General features: G+C 44.8%; 2 protein-coding genes across 4 annotated transcripts in view; one reads left to right on the top strand and one right to left on the bottom strand.

Annotated features, from left to right (window-relative positions):
- lgr6 (leucine-rich repeat containing G protein-coupled receptor 6) overlaps positions 1 to 18,930 on the top strand; it is a 47,787-nt gene extending 28,857 nt beyond the window's left edge. For both annotated transcript variants that reach the window (XM_088996522.1, XM_088996528.1), the window contains 14 exons: positions 1,983 to 2,198; positions 2,307 to 2,378; positions 5,938 to 6,006; positions 6,520 to 6,591; positions 6,708 to 6,779; positions 7,141 to 7,209; positions 13,516 to 13,587; positions 13,702 to 13,767; positions 13,835 to 13,906; positions 14,652 to 14,723; positions 14,941 to 15,066; positions 17,070 to 17,212; positions 17,308 to 17,388; positions 17,527 to 18,930. In XM_088996522.1, coding sequence (XP_088852648.1) covers positions 1,983 to 2,198; positions 2,307 to 2,378; positions 5,938 to 6,006; positions 6,520 to 6,591; positions 6,708 to 6,779; positions 7,141 to 7,209; positions 13,516 to 13,587; positions 13,702 to 13,767; positions 13,835 to 13,906; positions 14,652 to 14,723; positions 14,941 to 15,066; positions 17,070 to 17,212; positions 17,308 to 17,388; positions 17,527 to 18,770 — 2,446 coding nt within the window. In that variant the 3' untranslated portion in view covers positions 18,771 to 18,930. The remainder of the gene's footprint in view (positions 1 to 1,982; positions 2,199 to 2,306; positions 2,379 to 5,937; positions 6,007 to 6,519; positions 6,592 to 6,707; positions 6,780 to 7,140; positions 7,210 to 13,515; positions 13,588 to 13,701; positions 13,768 to 13,834; positions 13,907 to 14,651; positions 14,724 to 14,940; positions 15,067 to 17,069; positions 17,213 to 17,307; positions 17,389 to 17,526) is intronic.
- On the bottom strand, positions 18,782 to 23,357 carry ube2t (ubiquitin-conjugating enzyme E2T (putative)). 2 transcript variants are annotated; one of them, XM_088996594.1, is made up of 7 exons: positions 23,232 to 23,357; positions 22,816 to 22,925; positions 22,185 to 22,254; positions 22,011 to 22,116; positions 21,817 to 21,915; positions 21,499 to 21,582; positions 18,782 to 21,217 (listed from the first exon to the last, which is right to left on the bottom strand). In XM_088996594.1, exons 2-7 carry the CDS (start codon positions 22,922 to 22,924, stop codon positions 21,110 to 21,112), a joined length of 576 nt encoding a protein of 191 aa, XP_088852720.1. In that variant the 5' UTR covers position 22,925; positions 23,232 to 23,357; the 3' UTR covers positions 18,782 to 21,109. The 2 variants fall into 2 exon arrangements, with proteins under 2 accessions (XP_088852720.1, XP_088852728.1); XM_088996602.1 differs by having other exon boundaries at positions 21,104 to 21,238.
- Positions 23,358 to 23,451: the final 94 nt, after the last annotated feature.

Here is a 23,451-nt window from a genome sequence, read left to right as displayed (position 1 = left end):
TTCTTGCACCACCCACACCGCTATCCTGCTTGGTTTGCTAATGAGCGTTTGGTGGCTTAATTGTCTTATCCGTGGGGTCAATGTATGTATGCCCACATGTATGCTTTGGGCTGTGTGCATGTAGAGCTCATCTGTAGCTGCTCGAACTGAACCATCAATCTTAATATCTTACCGCGGAAAAGTCCACCTGCCTGCTTGCCACATGAATAATTCATGCATTCTAGCACACGAAGCCATTTTCTCTCATTGTAGATAGATGAGGTTGTAGAAAGCTATCCACCTGCTTACCGGATCTTTTGTTGCTCCGTGTCAAAAATGCATTTTTCTGTCTTTGTCTTCAATATGTGGGTGTTTGTGTGTGCGTGCGTGCGTGCGTGCGTGTGTGTGTGTGTGTGTGTGTGTGTGTGTGTGTGTGTGTGTGTGTGTGTGTGTGTGTGTGTGTGTGTGTGTGTGTGTGTGTGTGTGTGTGTGTGTGTGTGTGTGTGTGGTGTATGGTCTTTGGACAATTACGCCCCTTAGAGATGGCATCAAGTCGAGAAAACACACGTACACAATGAGCCCCTGCGTAGAGACCCGGTACTACCTTGTCATTATGAGTAATGATAAGCTTGGCATAGAAAGGTTAAGACGAAAAGGCTCTGGAAAGCAAAGCTTGCCGGCGTCTCTCAGTGACGTGAAAAGAAATAAACAAGAAATACTTTCATCCAAAACAAATGATCACTTGATCTCAAACAAGAATTATCTTGTCTCAGCAGAACTAAAAACATTAAGAAAAACACATCCTCATATATCAAAGTCACTGAGGTCAAAGAAAGTAAAGGAAAAAGAACATTATAATTAGATTGTGCTGTAGGCACCAGTGAACAGGTCTGGAGAATTCAGACAGATAAGTCGGTGTGACTCCTGGATTGTGTAAGGGAATGTTCTCCTTCCCATTCCCATAATCAAAGTTCAGACTTTGATGTAATAGACAGGAAATAGCTGCCGCTTTATTATTGGTTTCTGTGAAACATTCCTGGATAGGAAGACCTGGCAGGTCCACTCTGGGAAACATTTATTTTGCCCTGGAGAGCAGTCCGGAAAGTTGTAGGGTGTTCCGCAGCTTTCATCTGGCGATTCGGGTCAAGGACAATGCCCACACATAATGTCGAGGGACGATCTTGAGCACAAAAAAAGGCATTAAAAAAAGTTATGTTTCATTTTAGATTTCATTTTGATGTTTCTGTTGGTTTTGGTGAAGTCTCGAATGGTTGACAAAGCACAGAAGGAGCTGCAGCACAAAACTTCAAAGAATCACACTTCATAAAATAACCAAATGTTCATCTGAGAGTTTACTGGTCAATAGTGGTCGTGAGTTCTTCTATGTAGACATGTAGCAACATGAAGAACATTGAACGTGTCAAGGGCCAAAAGATGAAGAGAATGCGGATGTCCCCTGGGGAAACCATTCATCACATCAGCTTGGACAGTGCATGCACATTACTAGTGTGCCTTGCTGTTTATATCACACACTCATACCAATGCTTTGAGGACACTGAGAGGAGGCTTGTTAGGTTTAGTTGGCTTGAAAGGATGAAAGGCCGAATGCTTGTGTGTTCCCAGTTTAATAAATGAATCATTGGAAAGTGAACACTGTTTGTGTCTCACTAACGGCTTGCCAGGATATGATGCTAACAGCAAATTCCAAGAGTGGAAGAAAGTAAGAAGGGAGATTGTAAGGATTTTGACACTCCCTTCTCGTTAAATGTCCCAGCACACCAAGGTACAGTGTTAATAACAAACACGGTATTCAGAATTGCTACTGCACAGGCCCGTACTGGTGAAGCTAAACACTATTTTTTTCTTTTCACACGGAAGAAAAGACAAGTGCTTGGGATAAGAGCAGAATGAACCATGCTTAATTCTCATGATTATACTCCTGGAAGACGTAGTGTTTCAATACCACAACACATCACCACAAGATTCATCTCCTTACCCCACAGGCGTCTGGATGCCAACCTCCTGTCTGAAGTTCCTGCTGGCGCCTTCAAAGGGGTTCCTGCTCTCAGACACCTGTGGCTGGATGACAATTCCCTGACAGAAATCCCAGTCGCTGCCCTGGATGATCTACACTCCCTCCAGGCTATGACCTTGGCCCTCAACCAGATTGCACATATTCCAGATTATGCCTTTGCCAACCTCTCTGCTCTTGTTGTACTGTGAGTAGGGAATGCATTCGTTCAGTGGCTTGAGGTGTAGATGTTTGCAGTTTGTCTCAGAGACCAGAAGGTCAGATTCACTAAATAACACCCGTGGCCTTTACCTAGACATCTCCATAACAACTGGATCCAGGGCATGGGAATGAGTTGTTTTGAAGGTTTGCAAAGTCTGGAGACTCTGTGAGTATCACACACAATTCAAAGGCATGAAACAGAATGACTGATTGAATATGGAACATTCATTTACCCAAAATGATGCATTCTCCCACTCTTTTGGCTTTCTTGGATGCACACCACTCATAAAAGGTCATAATACGTTGTTCACCAAAGCACTAATCGAACCCTCTCGACCAAGATGACGTGCTTGCATGGCTTCCACACGCATTCCCATGAAAATCGCGTATTAGCAAGTATCACCAACAAGTCTTAATGGTAAGAGTTTACAGCCACCACGTTGCTTTATGACCACAGCAACACGCTCTGGAATACACCCTCACTTTGATCTACTTCCATTGCGTGAATTGTTTTGTGTTCTTAGGTATTCATGTTCTTCCTAAATCTTTAGGCTAAGCATGCCAAATAAAAGAAAGAAGGACCATTAAAGGACAACCGACGTCACTTTTTTGTTTTTTAACTGACACCAGAAAAACGTTTTATAGCATCTAAAATACCCAAAACATGCAGTATGATATTTTTAGTCAAATGCAAAACACCAATAAAATGACTTAGTGTCCAAAATCTGCAAAAAAATTGAGCTGCGAATTGGGCATTTTCAGAAAGTCCCGCCCCCATTTCGTGACGTCACGCCAAGACGTCTTGCATTGCTTGTGAATCAAAACAATGGCTTCAGATTCGGAGAATATGCTTTCTTGTTACACATCCAGTTATGAATATGATTCAAATAGTCCTGATGAGCAAAGCATACATGTTTGCAATCGATTAAAGAATTTATTTGGGCCATTTTGAGGCAAACGGGCGGGGGGGAAATGTCTCACCTAAAAAGAGGCAGAAAAATGGCGACCAGCTCCGGTGAGGAATGAAACAGCCCGTTTCCACAGGCTGATACATTCTTTCCATGGAGTTGCCTCCCTCTGCAGGCGGCTTTTGGGTGTAAGCCATGGTTTAAAAAAAACAGTACAGCAAAATACATTGACGTGATGGAAAGACGCTACAATGTGTCTTTTTTACGGTGAGGAGGCAGTCCTTTTCTGACGTCACGTACGGACTCGTCACCATCTCAAAAACAAGACTTCCTGAATGTTCAGCGCGAGTCTTAAAACGTAAAATATAGCTATATGCGGTGGAATCTTATTAAAATACGCCCAGTAGAAGTCATTTGAAGCCATTTTACAAATTATGGACACAACTTGTCCGGAGACGTCGGTTGTCCTTTAAATTAAATTGTCAGGTGTTGGAATAAAGGTTGCTGTTTTATTACATCATTGAGGGATGCAAAAGTCAAACATTTCTCTGATAGAGTTTGGAAGTGAGAAGCAAGCCACACCTTTGCCACACACAAATATGCAGAAAAGTACAATATAAGAAAAGAGGTGAGAGGTGAGGCGGGAGAGGGGGATCTAAGAGCATGTTAGCAAATATTAGGACTCAAGAGTGGTACCAGTTTGGTTGCCTCGTCAACCAAATTTTTCAATGGTACACAGACAAAAGGTAAAATAGGTTGCACGAGCGCAGGAGTCTCCAACCTCAGTCCTCAAGGGCACCCGTCCTTCCTGTTTTCCAGCTCTCCCAGAAGCAACACACCTAATTCAAATACTCAGGATCATTATAATGCTGCTTCAGAGCTGTTTGACGAGCTGATCACCTGAATCAGGAGAGCTGCAAAACAAGCAGGATAGTAGCCCTCCAGGCCCGGAATTGGACATGCCTGCACTTGCACAACTGGCCTTTCAAGAGATCAGGTGGAAGGTATTAGTGACACCCTATATCTTGGGATATCTAATATTTGCTCATGGAAAAAATTGGGTCCACCTAACATTTGTGCCGGTGTAGAAACAGTTAGGTCAGAGGTCGGGAACCTATGGCTCGCGAGCCATATATGGCTCTTTTGATGATTGCATATGGCTCGCCGATAAATATTACATATTATAATACATAGGCGTTTTTTTCATCGTTCATTTCCCGTTGGGGCTGCAGTTGGCGGAAAGCGCAATTTTGATTGGATGACACTGACCTAGAATGGCCGAAAGCGCCATGTTGATTGGATGATAGTGGCCGTCATGTTGAAATAGGTAAACGCCCCTTTAAATGAGCCCAACTTGTGCACTTCAGCGTGAATGCACCGGAGCATTAGAGGAGAGAAAATGTTCTGATTCTAATTTGCAATGAAACAATACCATCGATGAAACGTCAGTGACATTTTAACAAGCCCCATGTTAACGTTAGCATCGACATACTTCTGCGAGATTGCAGATAGCAAGTGTGGAAGCTTATGAGCCGTGTGCAGGCTAGCTAGCAGTAACTTCGCCTCTGGACCGGCAAATTGAATTTCATTCAGATCGTTTTCCTGGATTTTCACCAAACACGAGGAACGGAAAACCATCCATGTTAACGGTGAGTACTATCACAAAGTTATTTTAAATAATACATTCTGATATTTTGTTGAAAAGTAGCCGCGCGTGCGCGTGTGTGTGCGCGCGCGCGCACGCGAGCGTTTGTATGTGCGCGCGAGAGTGCGTGTGGCTCTCGCTGAAAAACATTTCTAAATATTTTACTTTTATGGCTCTCTTAGTCAAAAAGGTTCCCGACCCCTGAGTTAGGTGCACCAGTGCAAAAACTAAATTGAGAGTGCTGTATATCCGGCAAAAGTCATTATGTTTTCAAAACAATATTCCTCATATATTGTGTAAAAACCTCGCTGCCATAACAAATTCTTATTTTATCAGCATGTATTAGGAAATACAAAGTTCCTATCATGCTGTTTTAAAAGCCACAAGCTAAAAGGAAACACGGGTATAATTGAGCGCAACAGATAAGGTGACACTGACGCGGTGATTGCGATGATATTCAGGGTCAATTTCACATAGTGCCTTTGCTTATGAGAAATTCAAGCGGACATTTGCAACAGTGTCACCGTCCTCAATCGCCATCTCACATTAGATCAAACTATTACTGCAATACGCTACCCAGGATGCCACACATATGACAAGCAGGACACATATTACAAGCACTGACAGACATTCATCCTGAAAAACCGAGAGAACGCAGTATATGACCAGGATATTTTTAGAACATACCGACAACAAATTGAGTTAAATTTTTACTTTTTTAACTAAACAGATAAAACATATCCAGAATAAGCAATTCTCCCCATGCAAATATGCAGGTTGAAAAATGGACACTATAGCACGCTGTCATCCAAGCAAGCCGCACACAAACCCCTCCAGCGCTACCCCGTCTTCCGACCACCTGCACGTGAGAAATGTCAGTGAAAGCAACAGTTGGCATGGTACAGCGTTTCCCGGGAAACTAATGAGAGTCAGACCCAAATAATAAAGTAAAAGCTGCAAAGGTCGAATATCAAAAGCAACTTAAAACCATTAGGCACTCTGAGACCAAAAAGCATGCACTGTAGAATGCACACGTAAGCAAAACTGACAATATTATTCTGCAGATACTTGGATTATAAATTCCATGCAGTTAAGGTGAAAGCAGGACTAAGCCATGTGCTTTCAATATTTTATTTAACCATGGGAATTTGATGTTTATCTGTCTTTCATAGGGATTTGAATTACAATGAACTCCAGGAGTTCCCTGTGGCCATCAGGACACTGAGTAAGCTCCAGGAGCTGTGCGTACACACACACTCACACACACACACGCACGCGCGCACACACACGCACGCACACACACACACACACATGCACGCGCACACACACGCAGAAAATAACACCTTACCAACATGACTATCATGGCTGAGTTATCCTCAATAATCCCGTTAAGTGAATTTAATATGGCATTCGGATACAATCCCCCTCACCCCCAAAGCAGGTGCTAGTTGCACCTCCCAGCCCCCACCCCATTCAGCCGCGTTCCAGCACGCGTGGCGCAAACAGACACACAGATACACACACGTGCACAGCATGTCTTCACTCTGATAGAGCAGATGTTCTGCAGAGCACACGTGTCACAGATACATACAGCATACATGCCCATGTTCAAATCTCTTGCATCCCAAAATGTTTTTCAGCTGTTCAACGGCAGGTGCAACATGAATTGCCTGAGTCACACAAATCCCAAGACAAATCATCCCTATATTAATAGACTGCCTGACTATATATTGCAAACTGACTTCTATTCGCAGGGGCTTTCATCACAACAATATCAAAGCAATCCCTGAGGGGGCCTTTGTGGGAAATCCTCACCTCCAAACTATGTGAGAACTTCATGCTTTTGCTACATTAAAAACTAAAAGCCTATTTTAGTCAACATCTTGAATGTCATCATGTCAAGTGCATTTTATTTCAACATTTATCATATTTCTTTTCATAGCCATTTTTATCAGAACCCCATCCAGTTTGTGGGAAAATCTGCTTTCCAGTTCTTACCCAAGTTGCACACACTGTAAGTATGCGGTCAGCAGAACACAGTTGTAGTGAGTTCACCAAAACGCTATTTAAATCATTTGTGCATCCCAAGCGGCAAGAGTGTACATGTGTAACAGCATATTGAATGATGGTGTTTTAGCATATTGCTGTGCTGTGTCCTGATGTGGTAAAAGAGACAGTGTTGTAAGAACATGTTCAATGGTGTGACTTACGATGTCTCGTGAGGCAGCCCTAGCAGACTGTATTGACGTTGGAGGAAAAGTGTGATGGTTGAAATGAGCTGTTAGACGGAGTCTGGGGGATAAACATGTGTGAATGAATGAGAGTGAGCACTTTTCGGAGACAATATCTACTCTTTTTTTTCCCTCCTCCTGCAGTTCTCTGAATGGAGCCGCCCCAATTCAAAACTTTCCTGACCTGAAAGGAACAACCAGCTTGGAAGTTTTGTGAGTACCTCCCTTTTGAGAATGGCTTTAATCCAGTGGTTCTTAACCTGGGTTCGATAGAACCCTAGGGGTTCGATGAGTCGGTCTCAGGGGTTCGGTGGATGCTCCGCCACAGAGGTCCACCCCGTCGTTAGAAGGCATAGTCATTGGAAGAAGGGATCGGTGAATGAGCATATGAAACTGGTGAGATTCGGTGCCTCCAAGAAGATTAAGAACCACTGCTATCATCATAATATCATTTTATTAAAGGCAAAATTTCAATATGGCTGATCAGAATTAGAATCAACTTTATTGGTCAAGTATGTAGAAAATGTGTTCTGCATTGGTGACGACCCAATAGCAACGGTGTCTGAGGAACCGGTCAAAAGCCTGGGCAGGTGGTACAATGCAAGACGAAGAGACAAAGATCAAGGGCAGCAACTAAAGCAGGACATCACCTAAAGTGAGAGTTCAGATGACCTTACATACTCCAGAGACCGTAATATCAGTCAAGCTGCACCACCCCTATCAACTGGACGGAAATGGACGCCATCCATCACCAGTGCAGCAGGCCACAGCAGCCCTAAGGCACCTCGACATTGTGGGACACATCCATCTAGGAAGAGGGGGCTTTGATCTTACAAACAAACCATCTTTGCATAAGGCCTCAACATCGGAAAGAAGGAAAATGGTGATGGAAGAGGTGCGCCGCAAAGAGAAGCTGAAAGAACTGCGAAGGCCGTCTCTCTTGCCAAGCAGGGACAATGGAAGAGGTGGGAAGGCCTGGAGAAGAGACAGCTCGGCTGGAATGATCTCTGGGAAATGGAGGCAAGCAACATCACCTTCATCATCAGAGCTATCAATGATGTGCTCCCATCTCTAAAATAAACCACTAATGGTATGGCAAAGATCCAACCTGTGACCTCTGTCCAACTCCAGGAACTCTCAAACACATCCTGACCGGTTGTACTTCAGGTCCTAAAGTGTTTGGCCGTTGGCCTTGAGAGCAAGAGCAATACCATCAACTCCTAGCCCATGAGAGCCACCACTTGCAGCACTGCACCATTGACTTTCATCAGACAGGGACAGAAAAAGCCCAACCATCCTCCTGCCAAACTAGAGTTTGGACAGCTATACAGGGCCCGGGATTGGAAGATGCAAGTTGACATTGGCCAGCAATTGGTTTTCCCAGCGGAGATTGCAGCTACCACCCTAAGGCCAGACTTGGTGCTCTGTTCCCCTTCACTCAAGGCTGTCTACATAACAGAGCTCACAGTCCCGTGAGAAAACTCAGTTGAAGAGGCCTATGAGCGCAAGAAGCTGCGCTACATAGAACTCGCAGTGGATGCGCAACAACACAACAGCCACACCTCCTGCCCGATCTGGTAGACCGGTGCCTGGCGGAGACGATGATCCACGATGTGCTGATTCCAGGACGCCGTGCACGACAGGGCGGCTCTGGTCTCCTTCCACACCCGATGGGTCCGTCTGAGGTGGTGTTGAATGGATGGGACCTCCACCTGGCCTTCCTGGGTGGGGAACAGCGGCGGCTGATAACCACAGGCAGACATGAAAGGAGACCGACCTGTGGATGAGGAGACCAGGGTGTGCATACTCCACGCACGTCAAGTGGAGAGCCGACGACGCTGGACGATGGAGGCACACGTACCGTAGAGCCGTTTCCAGATCCTGGTTCTTGCGCTCCGTCTGGCCGTTGGACTGAGGGTGGCAGACGACAAGGTCACCGACGGCCCTATGGACTGACAGAAACGTTTCCATACCTTGCACACGAACTGCGGTCCCCAGTCCAACACGATGTCCGCCGGAATCCCGTGGAGACGGACGACGTGGTTAACCAGGAGTTGGGCCGTCTCGATGGCGGACGGCAACCTGGTTAACGGGATGAAGTGGGCCGACTTGGAGAAGCGGTCCACCACCGTGAGGATGACCGTCTTGCCACGGGAAGGGGGAAGGCCCGTGACGAAGTCCAGGGAGATATGGGACCAGGGTCGGGAGGGGACTGGTAGTGGCTGGAGAAGTCCCGCCGGGGGTTGATGGGAGACCTTCCCACAGGCGCAGGCTGGGCATGCCTTCAAATAGTCCGCGACATCCTTCCTGTAGCCCGGCCACCAGAACCGCTGGGCTATAAGGTGGATCGTCCTGTAGACTCCAGGGTGACAGACAACCCTGGAGGCGTATCCCCAGTGCAGCACCTCAGCACGCAGAACGGGGGGGACGAATAGGCAATCCACCGGGGAACCCTTGGAAACTGGGTTACCACCTTGAGCCTCCTGAACCTTCTTCTCCACCTCCCACCGAAGGGCTCCCAGGATGTGTTGCGCCGGCAGGATGTTGGTGATGACCTCCTCCTTCTCTGCCGGCTCGTGAATGCGTGACAGGGCATCCGGTTTGGTGTTCTGCGATCCTGGGCAGTAGTTGAGGGTGAAATTGAAGCGGGTCAGGAACCCTGCCCACCGTGCCTGGTGCGAATTCAGTCTCTTTGTGGACTGAATGGCCGCCAGGTTCTTGTGGTCGGTGAACACTGTGAAGGGATGTTTAGCCCCTTCAAGCCAGTGTCTCCACTCCTGCAGCACCAGGATGACCGCCAGCAGTTCCTGGTTTCCCGTGTCGTAGTCGGCCTCTGCAGGGCTGAGAGGGCGGGAAAAGAAGGCGCATGGGTGGAGCTTCTGGTCAACCAGAGAGCGCTGGGATAATACCGCCCCAACCCCGGACTCCGATGCGTCCACCTCTACCACGAATGCGTGAGCCGGGTCCGGGTGGCGCAATACGGGGGGGTTAATATAGGCGCGTCTGAGGCGGTTAAACATCCCCTCGGCGTCGGGCGTCTACCTAAAGGTGGAAGTGATACTGGTTAGGGGGAGTGCCTTCTGACTATAATCGTGGATGAAGCGGCGGTAGAAATTGGCAAACCCAAAAAAATCGCTGGAGTTGTTTGCGCGTCTTGGGGTTTGGCCATTCTTCCACCGCTTTGGTCTTGGCGGGATCGGCCCGAAGTGGCCCCTGCTCCACAATGAACCCTACGAAAGACAGAGAACGGACGTGGAACTCGCACTTCTCAGCCTTCACGTAGAGCCGGTTTTGCAGGAGCTTCGCCATGACCCGTCGGACATGCTGCCGGTGTTCTTCTGCGGATTTGGAAAAGATGAGGATATCGTCCAGATAAACAAAGACAAACACGTTAAGGAAATACCTGAGCACTTCATTGATAATGCTTTGAATTACGGCGGGAGCGTTGGTAAGTCCGAATGGCATCACCATGTATTCAAAATGCGTTTTGAATGCCGTCTTCCACTCGTCCCCCTCTCTGATGCGAACAAGATTGTAGGCGCTACGCAAGTCCAACTTGGTAAATATGGTGGAAGATTGGAGGGGTGCAAAGGCCGAATCCATGAGGGGGAGCGGGTATTTGTTGTGGATGGTGATGTCGTTCAGACCCCGGTAATTGACACACGGGCCTTCTTTTCAATAAAGAAGAACCCCGCGCCGAGCGGAAAACGCGATGGTCGGATAACTCCTGCCGCGAGGGAGGTGTCAATGTATGTGTGCAGGGCTTTTTGTTCCGGGTGAGAAATGTGATAAAATCGGGAGTCCAGTAGTGGAGCCCCGGGCTGTAGTTCTATGGTGCAGTCATACGGTTGGTGGGGTGGCAGGGATTGCACGCGGTCTTTGCGGAATACCTCCCGCGGATTGTGGTAAGATCGGGGCACGCCCTTGAGGCAAATTTCCTTGGGCGCGCCTCCGCGGCAGAGGTCACGCCCTGCCGTAGCTGACTGCAGACAGCGTAACAGTAGGGGCTGCAACCCTGTATGGTGAGGCCTTCCCAAGAAATGGAAGGGTCATGAGTGCTGAGCCAGGGGAGGCCCAGCACGAGCGGTACGTTGCGGGAGAGCATGAGCCGAAAACGGCGATGCTCGACGTGGTTGCCCGACAGCCGGAGTTTGAGAGGTGCGTTGACTCTGGTAACCCGAGCTAATAATCGGCCGTCCAGGTCGAGAATCTCCTTTGGGCACCGTAAGCTGCTCGATGCCGCAGCCCAACGACAAGGCCAGTTGGGAGTCGATAAAGCACCCATCCGCCCTCGAAACCACTAACACCCGTATCGCCTGGGAATTGGACGGGCCAATCAATTCGGCGTCCAACTCCAACCGCGTGACGGGCGCAGTCTTTGACGATTCCGATGGGTACCGCGGTCGCCGATTAGATGGGGACTTACAGGTGCTGGGGGTCTTCGGCGGAGGGCTTTGGGTGCAATGTCCTCCGGGGATCGCTCCCACTTGCCATTTGCATCGGCTCGGGGCCCCCCTCCTGACGCCGTGTTTGCTGCTGCCGGGTGTGGTCGTTCGCAGCCGGCTTCCGGGTTCATTGGTCTGCTGGGCGTCTTGCTTCCGCTTCCTCTCCCGGAGACGATGGTCCAGGCATATGACTACGTCGATCATCTTGCTGAGGGTTGTGCCAGTGTTGCGGGTGGTCAACTCGTCCTTGAGAGCGGCGCAAAGTCCGCGACGAAACACTCCTCTCAGCGCCCGATCGTTGTAGCCGCTCCAGGCAGCTAGGATGCGGAAGGCGATGGAATACTCGGCGGCCGAACGCGTTCCTTGCGTGCAGTCTAGGAGGAGTCCCTCAGCCTCGCACCCTGTGGCGGGGTGGTGGAACACCTGGCGAAGCTCGGCCACAAAGTCCGGATACAATTCACAGAGTTCGGGCTGGGACTCCCGGACGGCCAACACCCAGGACTCCGCCTGGTCCGTGAGCAGGCTTGTAATAAAAGCGACCTTGGCCTCGTCGCTAACGTAAACGGAGGGTTGTCGCTTGAAAACAAATGAGCACAGCATCAAAAATTGAGCACAGCGCCCGGGCCTCCGTAGCGTGAGGGGTGCGGAAAGGGGGGCTCGCAACTGCTCTAGGGGACGTCAAAGTAGCGAGGCGTCTCTCAACCCCTTCTAGGCGTTGAGCCAGCAAGGACACAGTATTGCGGACCTCCGCGATAGCTTGCGCCAGCTGGCTCGAACGCTCCGCTTCATGGGCTCAGATGGACATGAACTTGTCTCCATCGGCGGGATCCATGGTGTCTGGTGTATTATGTCACGTCCACATGAGGAGTGGCAACCGATCTCGTATGACGAAGAAAAAAAGGGGAACTGGATCCAAAATACTCGATGGAGACAGTATAGTTCAAAAAAGGGTTTTACTGAGACATGCAGGGACAAACAAAAGGTAACAAAACAGAACAGTAAGGCACAACGGCCGAGTGGGGCTAACCTGCGTGAGGCGACAAGGTCAGGAACTGAGAGAATACACCGGCGAAAACCGAAAAAAAAAACAGGTGGCTTTAATAGCCAGGAGGCACAATCAGTGGGATGGGAATCAGGTGAGCGAGCCCGGAGAGCAGGGAGGGGAGGGGCGCGCACCTGACGCCAATCAGGATGTGACAGTGAGACAATGTGCAAAGTATCCAGCAGACAGTGGTTCAAGTGAATAAAGAGCTGGAGCTACAATGATTATAACGAGATGCTGTTCCACAGGGTTGTGCAAAATTGCAAAGATACACGACACAGTTATATCTGGACTACTGTTGAGAGAGTTCATGGCTAGAGGGAAGAAGCTGTTTAAATGTCTGCTGGATTTGCACATGCATCGGTAGCGCCTGCCTGAGGGGATTTGTTGGAAAAGGTGGTGGGCAGGGTGCAGAGGGTCCAGTAGGATTTTCCGCGGCCTTGTCTTGATTCTTGCAGTATGCAAGTCCGCCAGTGTGGGTAGCGTGCTGCCAATGATTTTTTTCCTGCCGTCCTAACTCTCCGTTGAAGTCGGATTTTGTGTTAACGATAATAGCATTTGCAGCAGGGTGGAATAATTAACAACAGCATTTCCGGGTTAAGAGGAAGACACATGACAAGAGCATTAGAACATGTGTGATTCAGTGGACAATTGCATTATATCATTGACTGTTGATCATAAACCCCTATGATATAGCATTTTTTAAATTGGATTGGTATCTAAATGTTATTGGTTCTTCTTTAGTTGAAGCTCTAAAATAAATTAAAAACATACAGTTTATCCATGTGATCGATATAAGAATTAGCAGCATAAAAACCCTGACTGTAGAATTCATGGTTCAATATGACACAAACATGGACAACAGGCAAGAATGGAAACGCATGTGACACAAGTGAAATTTTCCTGAACATGTGTTAAAGATTTCTGGGCAAAAAGGAACTCAGAAAATCGGAATTTCCTGTCTAACTATTGGAATCTCATGACAAAGTGCTGTCACTTGTTTGACTGAGAGGATTGTCTTTCCCACACTAGGATACTGACTCAGGCGGGTCTCTCGACTCTCCCTCTTGATCTATGCGAACAGCTGCCTCGCCTCAGAGTGTTGTAAGTATACATATTAAAAATAAACATAGAAAGTGGGACAATGGCACATGTGCAAAAGTCAAAGAATGCGCTGCAACCCCTAAAATCAATCATTGTTGTGTGATGATGTTGTAGGGAACTGTCATACAACCAAATACAGCATCTGCCAAGCTTTTACCAATCATCCGCGCTGCAAGAAATGTGAGTGATCAATGCTGCAATCTCACAAATTGATATTCACACTTCACCAAGAAGGTTTTCTCAACAGTGGTCTTCAGCACAACCAAATCACGAGGCTTGAGTCCAGTACCTTCCAGCAGCTCTCCTCTCTAAAAACATTGTGAGTAAAACTTTTTTACCCAATATCACACTGTATGAATAAATTACAACTGCAACATGCAGGGCAGAATCGCACTTAACTGTCATTAGATGACCATGACGAGTGTTTCGGGGACCAAACTCTTGTGAAACACATCAGTTGAATATATACAAGTCTATTATTTTGTAAAAATATCTGTACGTGCTCCTGTTTTGCAGGAAGACAAGATAAGTTAGATCCAATGATGGAATTTAACACTTTGAAAGGCTGATAATGACAAAGAGGCTCTTAAGATGCAGCTTTACTGACATCTATTGGACATACAGTAATCAAAGTAGAATGACAGTTTTATTTTGGGCGGCAGTAATTGACTGGTTAGCCTATCTCTTCACAGAGCAAAGGGACAGGGTTTGATTGAGGCTACTTCCTGTGTGGGTTTACATGACCTCTCTTTGTCTGAGTGGGGTTTCTATGGGTACTCCTCCCATGTTCCACAATCATGCATGGCAGGTGAATGTAAGACTCTAAAATTTAGAGCTCACCATCACACCCAAGGACAATTTAGAGTCCTTGAGACTCCAAATTGTCCTTGGCTATGATGGTGAGCACAGGTGGTTGTTTGTCTTTGTGAGCCATTTGATTGGTTGGCAACCAGTTCAGAGTATCCCCCGGCTTCTGCCCGATGACAGTTGGTACAGGCTTCCGGCATATGAGGATAAGCGTATTGGAAAATTGATGTTTTATGTTGTTCACTTTATTTTGTCAGGGATTTAAGCTGGAACAAGATCGACTGGATCCATGAAGATGCCTTTGCCTCGTTGCATTCTTTGGTCAAATTGTAAGTAACACATGGTGCTCGACGGCAGGTATTTGTTTTTTCCTGATGTAAAGTTCTTGTGTAAGAGCTTCGCTAACATGGAATTCCAATGAGCTGTTTATGAACATTCCATAGCCCAAGGGGAAAATACTCCATATATTGTTGTGCTCGTTTTTAAACGAGACAATAATTGATCTGAAATCTAAATATTTGTTTCTTGTTTTTTTCCTCATCAAAGGGACCTGACTGAAAACAGGCTGAGCTCAGTGCCATATGCAGGACTGGGGGGTCTCACCCATCTCAAGCTCAGGGGAAACAATGAATTGTATGATGCCTTCAGCCCCGACCACTTCCCTCATTTAAGGTAAAGTGAACACTTAAACAAACAGTGCAGTTGTGAAAGCACAAAGCTAACTTTGATCTTTGAAAATAAAGTGACATTTATGAGCAGCAAGTTCCTTCTTGTTGACATGTCTAACGGCATGGGACGGTTTTATAACCAAATAAGTGTGTTTGGAAGAAATAAAAAATAAATAAATAAGTGTTCTGCATCTTGATTGGCTAAGAGACTAATGTCATGAGGCTCATCGCTGTACAGCTTCCCAATTTTCCTCCATTACAAAACACACAATGTTATTGAAACATTCAATATTTCCAAAACATAAATAAATACAATAAAAAAATACTGTTTTAACTACTTGGACCTGAAAAAAAAAGTTTCAAGCTTGGTTTCATTCAATACAGTCTTGTATTGAGAACATAATAATAGTGAACAATAAAGATGCCTACTTTACAAATGTCACTTAATCACAGGTCTTTGGAAAGTAAAGCCTAGAATAACAGCCAATCAAATACCCCCAATCCCACCTTCAAGTCTTTTTAGAATTTCCGGGACAATTGGGTTGGACCGTGTCACTTGGTGTGCTACAAAAATTGGAAAATTGGATATGCCTTTATTAGTCTCACAGTGGAGAAATTTACATTTCACAGCAGCAAAGTGATGAAAGGAATGAGAGTAGAAAAACAAAATACATGAGCTGCTGGAAAGGCAGCCACTCCTGCGGCGCCGTCTTGAAGTCAAAAGAACAAAAAAAAAAAACTAAATAACAAATAATATGACAGCATAGAGACAATATGACAAAACAAAGACACAGAGAAACATTCATTCTTCAGGACTTGCTGTACCCTCTTTGTGATGACATGAAGCAGTTCTAGATGAAAGAGGAGAGGATCAAAGCGTCTTTCCACCAGTGGATCAGGGACATCATGGTGGAATGTGCACGTCGACTACAAGCTAAATGTTGAAAGCAAACACGCAGCTGTAGCATCCATTGACGAAAAGAGATTGTCTCACATCTCCTGTTCCACATAAATCTGCTTCAATTCCAAGCCGCAACAGTTCCACATACGCATCGGCGCTCTGCGCTGACGCTCCTTTCTTCTTATCGCGGGTTCCTCAAGCCATGCATGCATCCATCCAGCCGCAGACTGTCCAACAGCACTGACCTTTCCGCTAAACAAAGCGGGGCTGTGAAGATGCTGCCCATTACGGGCGCAAAAAAGCACAATGGCCCCTTTGGTGTCCAGCGATGGCAGTCGAATGGCTCCGACATTCCTCCCATTCAAAAACAGTACTGGCATATTCATGCTGCCGAAAAGGCGCAACCGCTCAGCACAATCTCCTCCTTGATGAATGTCGTGGTCAAAAATGCTGAAAAACAATCTGTATCCGTTCCACACGATGCACAACAACACAAAGTGACAAAAGAAAACACAAAACAAGACAAAAACAACCAAAAAAAAAGCAAGGCTCATGAGAGCACTTGCTGAGGCTGCCTACTCGGGCGCCATCTTGGACTTGGACTTCTGATGTATCATTTAATACCAAACCAATGTGACGGGACAGTGACTGTCTTCATCTCCACGATGCTGCCGTATTAATGAAGACGAGACGCGTGGATGTGTCTTTTTATTTCTTTTATTTTATTTCTGCAACACAGTATGGCAGAAGGGATGGGTGAAGTCGCATGGGTTTCGTCTTGTGATTAACCTGAATCTCCTCGAGATTGTTCTCAAATGCAAAACATTGTAGATAACAAAACAGAATTAACGTGTGATCGTATAGTGGTTATTTACAGAAAAAGAGAATACAACACAAGTTCACTGTTATTTACAAGATGTCCCTGAACGCATCATGGGCGGAGACTCGGCAGAACACGCGGTGCGCTTGTAATGGCTGGCGCACAGAATACATATGTATTAATGTAGCATTAAAGCAACTTCATCACATTTTTGTCAACTTGTCTATGAACATGTGGCAGCGATGCTCATGATTCCAAGTCATTTAAGTCTGGTTGTCTGTTGCAGGGTGATTGAGATGCCCTATGCCTACCAGTGCTGCATGTATGGTTCTTGTGACACCTTCAAGACAGTCAACCAGTGGGAGATTGATCAAAGCAACGCTGACGATGAAATTCATAAGAGAACTGCTGCCATTTACCCACACCGAGGTAAATATTTTGTACAGAAGATTTATAAAAATGAACGCAGTTCACAGATTTTCCCAAGTACATAATACCATAAATTTTGATCCCAATGGTTTAAGATGATCCTGACCTAGAGGAATTTCAGCTGGAAATAGAGGAATCCAAATTTCAGACCAGTGTCCAGTGCACTCCAACACCAGGTCTGAATTTTCATTTTTTTGAATGACAGCTTAAAGAAACAGTCAATTCCATTGAACTTTACCAGAACATGAATTAGGGTTGACCAATTGATCGATTTTGTTCAAATACTGATTGATTGCATATGTTTGGTGTCACAGGTCCTTTCCGTCCCTGCGACTCTCTGTTGGGAAGTTGGTTGGTTCGTCTTGGCTTATGGACCATCTCCCTGGTGTCTCTGTTGGGGAACTCACTGCTTCTCCTGACTCTATTCAGCTCCCCTTGCCCAATGTCGCCATTAAGATTCACGGTGGCCTGCATGGGTGCATCTAATCTGCTGACAGGTGTTTGTACAAGCACACTGGCCCTGGTGGACACTTTAACAATGGGAGTCTTTAACCAACATGGGGCCCCCTGGCAAGGAGGCCCAGGGTGTCAGTTGACCGGATGGGTGTGGGTTCTTGCTGCCGAGGCAAGCGTGCTACTGCTGATGTTGGCGGCCGTGCAATGCGGAGCGAGTGTGACATGTGCCCGCACCTACGGCAAACCATCCTCACTGAGAAGTGTGCGTATATTTGCACTTTTGTGTCTGACTTTCTCATTCATTGTAGCTTGTTTTCCTCTCCTTGGAGTTGGGGAGTATGGATCTTCTCCTCTCTGCCTTCCGACACCATTGCCACCTTCAGCTTCTCAGCCATCTTCTTTGGTCTTTCCCTTAGTGCTCATTATGATGAACACCCTCTGCCTACTCGTAGTAACATGTTCATACATCCGACTCTATTGGCAATTACTTAGAGGAGAATGTGAGGGTTTGTGGGACTGTGCTATGATCAAACATGTCGCCTGGCTAATATTCACAAACGGCCTCCTCTATGTGCCAGTTGCTTTTTTCTCCATCTGCTCACTCCTGGGTCTCTTATCTATCGGAGAGGAGGTGCTCAAATCAATAATTTTGCTTCTTCAGCCTCTACCTGCCTGCCTAAATCCACTACTCTTCCTACTTTTCACACGACATCACTCCCAGTATTTCTTCTGGTATTGCGCAAAACCACCTGTGCAGCTTCACCGCGACCGGACCAGAGACTCGCTCGTCTCTGTGGAGACAGAGAAGAGCTCCTGCTCTGAAACATCGACACAACTGTCACTGGCCGATGCCAGCACCCTGTGCAGTAGGGGTTCCACTGCCCACTCTCAAATGGACCCAATTCGATTATCTCAGTGCTCAGCTACTTCTTCCATTCCTCTAATCTCCTGCCAGACACATATTGTCAGCGGTAACGACAGACTGAAAGAACAAGGGAGCCTTGACAACAAAGGATGTCTGAAGGCTTTGAATGAAGATATTTGCAACAGCTGCCCAATGCATCGCTCAACCATGACTGACTCCGTTGCTCCAAAGCCATAAGTGCCCGATAAACTGGAGATTACAGATAGTCACAGGTCATCATGTACAGTGGCAGCAATACACTAGTACACGGCCTGAGTTGACAATGCGATGTAAATGAGACAACATGGAATATATGAGTACTCTTGTAAAGCAATATCTGGTTGAGTACTACTAACAAGGGAACATGCAACAAGAAGTTCCACTGCAATAATGAATGAAAATGTCATTATGCAAACAAATATGACAATTTTAGAACGCAGTGGACTGCATTTGCAGACTTCCATACAGTATCATCAAGAAATATTTAGTAATAGCTGAAATAGACCCCGTTGAAATGAAGACTTCTTGGAGAACTTGCAAGCATGGTGGACTTCAAATGCAGCATCAAGAACAGAATTACATGTATAAATGCTATATTAAAATGTGACTATTCACAGACTTGACAATGAAAGGGTTCATTGTCAAGCATGTCAGGTGATTAATCGGAGTAAGCTAACAAATGGAAATGTCTGGAACAAGTTACGGTCATTCATAGTTTTATCATAAACATCAACTATCAACTACACAAAATGGGGGCAGAGACGAATTATCTCATTGAAATTTAGCCAATTATCTGGAAACTTTAAAGGTACCACGAGCGTGTGTAGATGTAACTACAGTAAAGTCTCGTTATATCGATATTCAAGGGAGTCCGAAAAAATATAGATATAACCGGGACTATCGATATATCCGACCCTGTTTGCATGTAATTTTCTCCGTGCGTGCATAGAAATAGTATCGATATAACCGGGACTATCGATATATCCGATATCGATATAACGAGACTTTACTGTACCTCCAAACTTGCATGTTAAAGGGGTGCACAGATACCAGTATTGGGTGATATTGGGGCACGATTGACATGATCAGGAAGCACTCAAATATAGTCGGAGAGACCAGGAACAGCTGTAACATGTCTATTTTGCAGTTGCTCCAATCTGAAACAAGTTATATTGACTTTTTTTGCGAGCTAAGAATTTTGTTTTCAATATTAACTAAAATTTTATGATTATTAAATGCATTGGTACATATGTGTCTGTAGCGATACTTCATTCAGTTTGTTCATGGTAAGTGTTAGCGGTAAGCAAAAGATAGCACTCCGTTTTAACCAACTTTATTGGGATAAGTTTTAACATTTCAAAAAATTACATTCATATCACCTAAATTTAACTTCCATGAATCAGTACAATTGTGACTTTCAATGGAGGAAACAATTGCCGATCAATGCAGCCTCATTTGAGGACAATGAATTTTCACCTTCACAAAGAATTTATCATCCAGGTCCAGGTCTACCAACTAACCAAAGTTGTAATGCAAGCCTGGGCAGCAGCTCACGACCTTCAGACAACCAACCAAAATGCTACCAAGCCACCGTCTCTGCTGAAGAACCATCGACTCCACTTAACATGATTCCAATAATTGTGTCACCCATACAAAGAATTCCTTTTAACAAAATGGAAGAGGATACAATTCAAGCAATACGTGTCACAAGTTTCATGCTGACATTGGAAGTAAAGCATGAGTTTTTATGTTAAACAGCTTGAAAAATTGTGTTTTATATCTCATGTACATGTGTACCTTTATTGCAAATGTATTCTTATAAAGCTTCACGTGTATTTTAGCCCTATAGCAATTTAACTCCAATCTTTTAAACATAAAGTTTTAGTATCATTATTCATGATCATATGCTTTATTTTATCACTGACATTGACCTGGCTTATGGGTTCAGTTTTATATTATATATACGTATTATAATCTTTCACTCATTCCATTCTTTTGTGTTGAACAGTTATTTGCCAACGTATGTCTTTGTAGACAGTTTGCATAGCAGTTTGAAAACCCAAAGTGAAGAGCTCCAGATTTGAGACCCAAAGGCGCAAAATGCTGCAATTATTCCTGGTCTCCACTACTTCTTTGTACTTGGTCTGAAAAAGAATGTAAAAAGTGGTTTCTGTGCACCCCGAGTATTGAGTCATTACAGCTTTCTTTTCCTATCATAAAACACCAAATATATCATTTTAGATGTTAAGATATAGATTCAATTTGTTTAAAGCAAAACGTTTGTTATGATGTAGTTTGTACATACTGTTGTATACAAATGAAACATGTCTGAATAAAATGATCCTCATATTCTGCCTTCACTAGAATTTCAAACACAATTATCACAGTCATCTTTATTAAAACACAAACATATATATTTATATAAATATGTACGTATATACATTTCATATGAGAAAATCACAAATTAAAACCATACAAAATTAATTGAAAACAACAAGAGTAAGACAAGCATGTAGCTGAAACAAAAGTGGTTGATACTATACGGCGGTTCTCTTTGCCAGCTCGTTGCGCTCCTGCTCTGCACCAGAAGAAGCTTGTTTTCGGGGAGGTGCATTCTGGTCTTTGTGGCAGCTCTCCATGTATCCCTAAACACAAACGCGTGCACACTACTGTCCCTTCATCACAATTATTCTCAAAGGGCAATGTCAAAATATAGCAAACCTATAGTGTTACTACACTCTTATGCAGGAGATGTCAATTGTCAACATATTCATAGCTTCTTGTGATCTTAACTGGTGCTCATTATTCTCTAATCACTGTGATTTTTGTATCTTTTCTTGAGATAAGTGGCTTCAGAAGATGTTTGATTTCGCATGATACAAATCAAATCAACTCAAATGTAACACAATGGAATTAACTACATTACCTTGATCTTCTGAACAGCATGCTCCTCTGTACACTTCCTGGCCTTCTGCATAAACAGCTGTTTGTTGTATCTGAACTCGGAGGCCTGCATTCCAACATACATAAGCTGTGCTTAACTGAAGTACCCAGTGTCACAAGTGCTCTCTGATGCAACTTGAAGATTTCCAAAAAGATTGACTCTACATAAGGTTGTCTTGGCAACCAAGAGACAATGCTTGAAAGTATAATAAATAACACACATGACAACAGAATATGGAAATGCATTGCATAGCAGAAGAATGATTGTTCCTGGAGCCGCACCACATAAAATACAATTTACCACATCAGCCATAAGTGGGTCATCTGGATTTGGTTCAGCCATCAGAAGTTGGATGGAGGTAAGAAGGCTGGAGAGGTTTAAGGAGGGCCTCCAGGCTCCCTGATTAAACATAACAAGAAATATTACAATCCGCACAACCACAAAGAACATTAAGAGTGCAAATATACAATTTATTTTGTTCAGTTTGTTTTAACCTTCGGAGGGAGTTTGAGAGCCTCATAACAGATACGTCCCGCAGTATCAATGTTGGGGTGGTAGATTGGAGTCAAGAAGCGCACTTTGGGGGGCTCAAATGGGTATCTATCACAGAAAACCTGCTGTTATGTCTCATAAAGAAGAGTGCCATGTTTAAATCTCACTAACATTACCTCTCTGGGATTTTTATCTCTATGGAAAACACTCCACCTTCATACGGAGTCCCTGAGCCACCGACAATCTCTATAAACCACAAAGGAGAAAACATGTTAAATTGTGAGCTGGGCGACAAGCAAAGAAAAACCATAACAAAAACAAGCCATTGGTTTCATTTGGTAATAACAAAACCTCTTAAACATAGTAAACTGTGTTATGGTTGTTGCCTCCTGTTTATGAGTTTGAACCCTTAGCTGTCAATTCTGAACACAACCATAAGTACTGATAAAAGCCTGCCCATTGCACACCACATCGTCTAAGTTATTCATTATAATTTCTCTAACACCTTTATTTTGTAAAATTCTATGAGGTAATTATTAAAATGAAAGTCATCAGACCACAGTCACAGAACAGGACAATAGAGTGTCCAGAGATCAACCAAGTCAGGAGGAATCTGACCGTTAGGGCCTCTGAAAGTGACTGTTTTGTGATAAACCTGAAAATGAAAAGGGAGCAAGAGCGTCACGGGAGTTGTGATCCATGCGGAAATATCAAACGCATTAACTTGATCGATGTACTGTTCTTTACTTAAAAATAAACAAAGAAACAAAAAGTGCATCATTTTCAAATGAATAATACTTTACTTACGGGCCCGAAGGTCGTCGATGCATTCGTCATTCTGCCAGCAAGTAATCCCGGGAGGAGGTTCGGTGGTCAACATGTCAAGTTCTCTCTTCAGACGGGTAACTTTCTGCATTCTGTTCGACAAATTGAAGGTCAACTCACATTAAATGTATATTTTGCGCAACTTGTTGTTTGTGGTGTCGAAATATATTTTCCTCTGCGTAATATCATGTGGTGTCGAAATATATTTTCCTCTGCGTAATATCATCCTGATTGGATGACACATGGGTGCATTTTCTTCGATATATCATTTCCACATTGCTACAGGTTGCACACTTGATCGCTAGCTAGCTCTTTGCTAATGAAGTGACCGAAATCGCAAAAATATGCCACTGTGCCATCAACAGCTAGACGGGAGATAAAATTAAACACAAACTTACTCCACGCGACAGTCTATTGAATGTATTTTTCCTTTTGCCCTCTACTTTGCGTGTTTTCAGCGATCGCAAGATGACAACAAGAAGCGCAATTCAGTTTGTATTTCCCTCTCCCTACGTCATCACCGCTACTTCTTCTATTTCAGAATGTTAGCTTTCTTTACCGGCACAATAATCTCTAGCGCCATCCGCTGTTCAAAATCCAACATGCTCAATTTTATGG

The sequence above is a fragment of the Hippocampus bargibanti genome, linkage group LG01 (assembly GCF_051943395.1).
Source record: "Hippocampus bargibanti isolate YZ-2025 linkage group LG01, ASM5194339v1, whole genome shotgun sequence".
Taxonomy (NCBI): domain Eukaryota; kingdom Metazoa; phylum Chordata; class Actinopteri; order Syngnathiformes; family Syngnathidae; genus Hippocampus; species Hippocampus bargibanti.
This window is presented reverse-complemented; position numbering and strand designations above follow the sequence as displayed.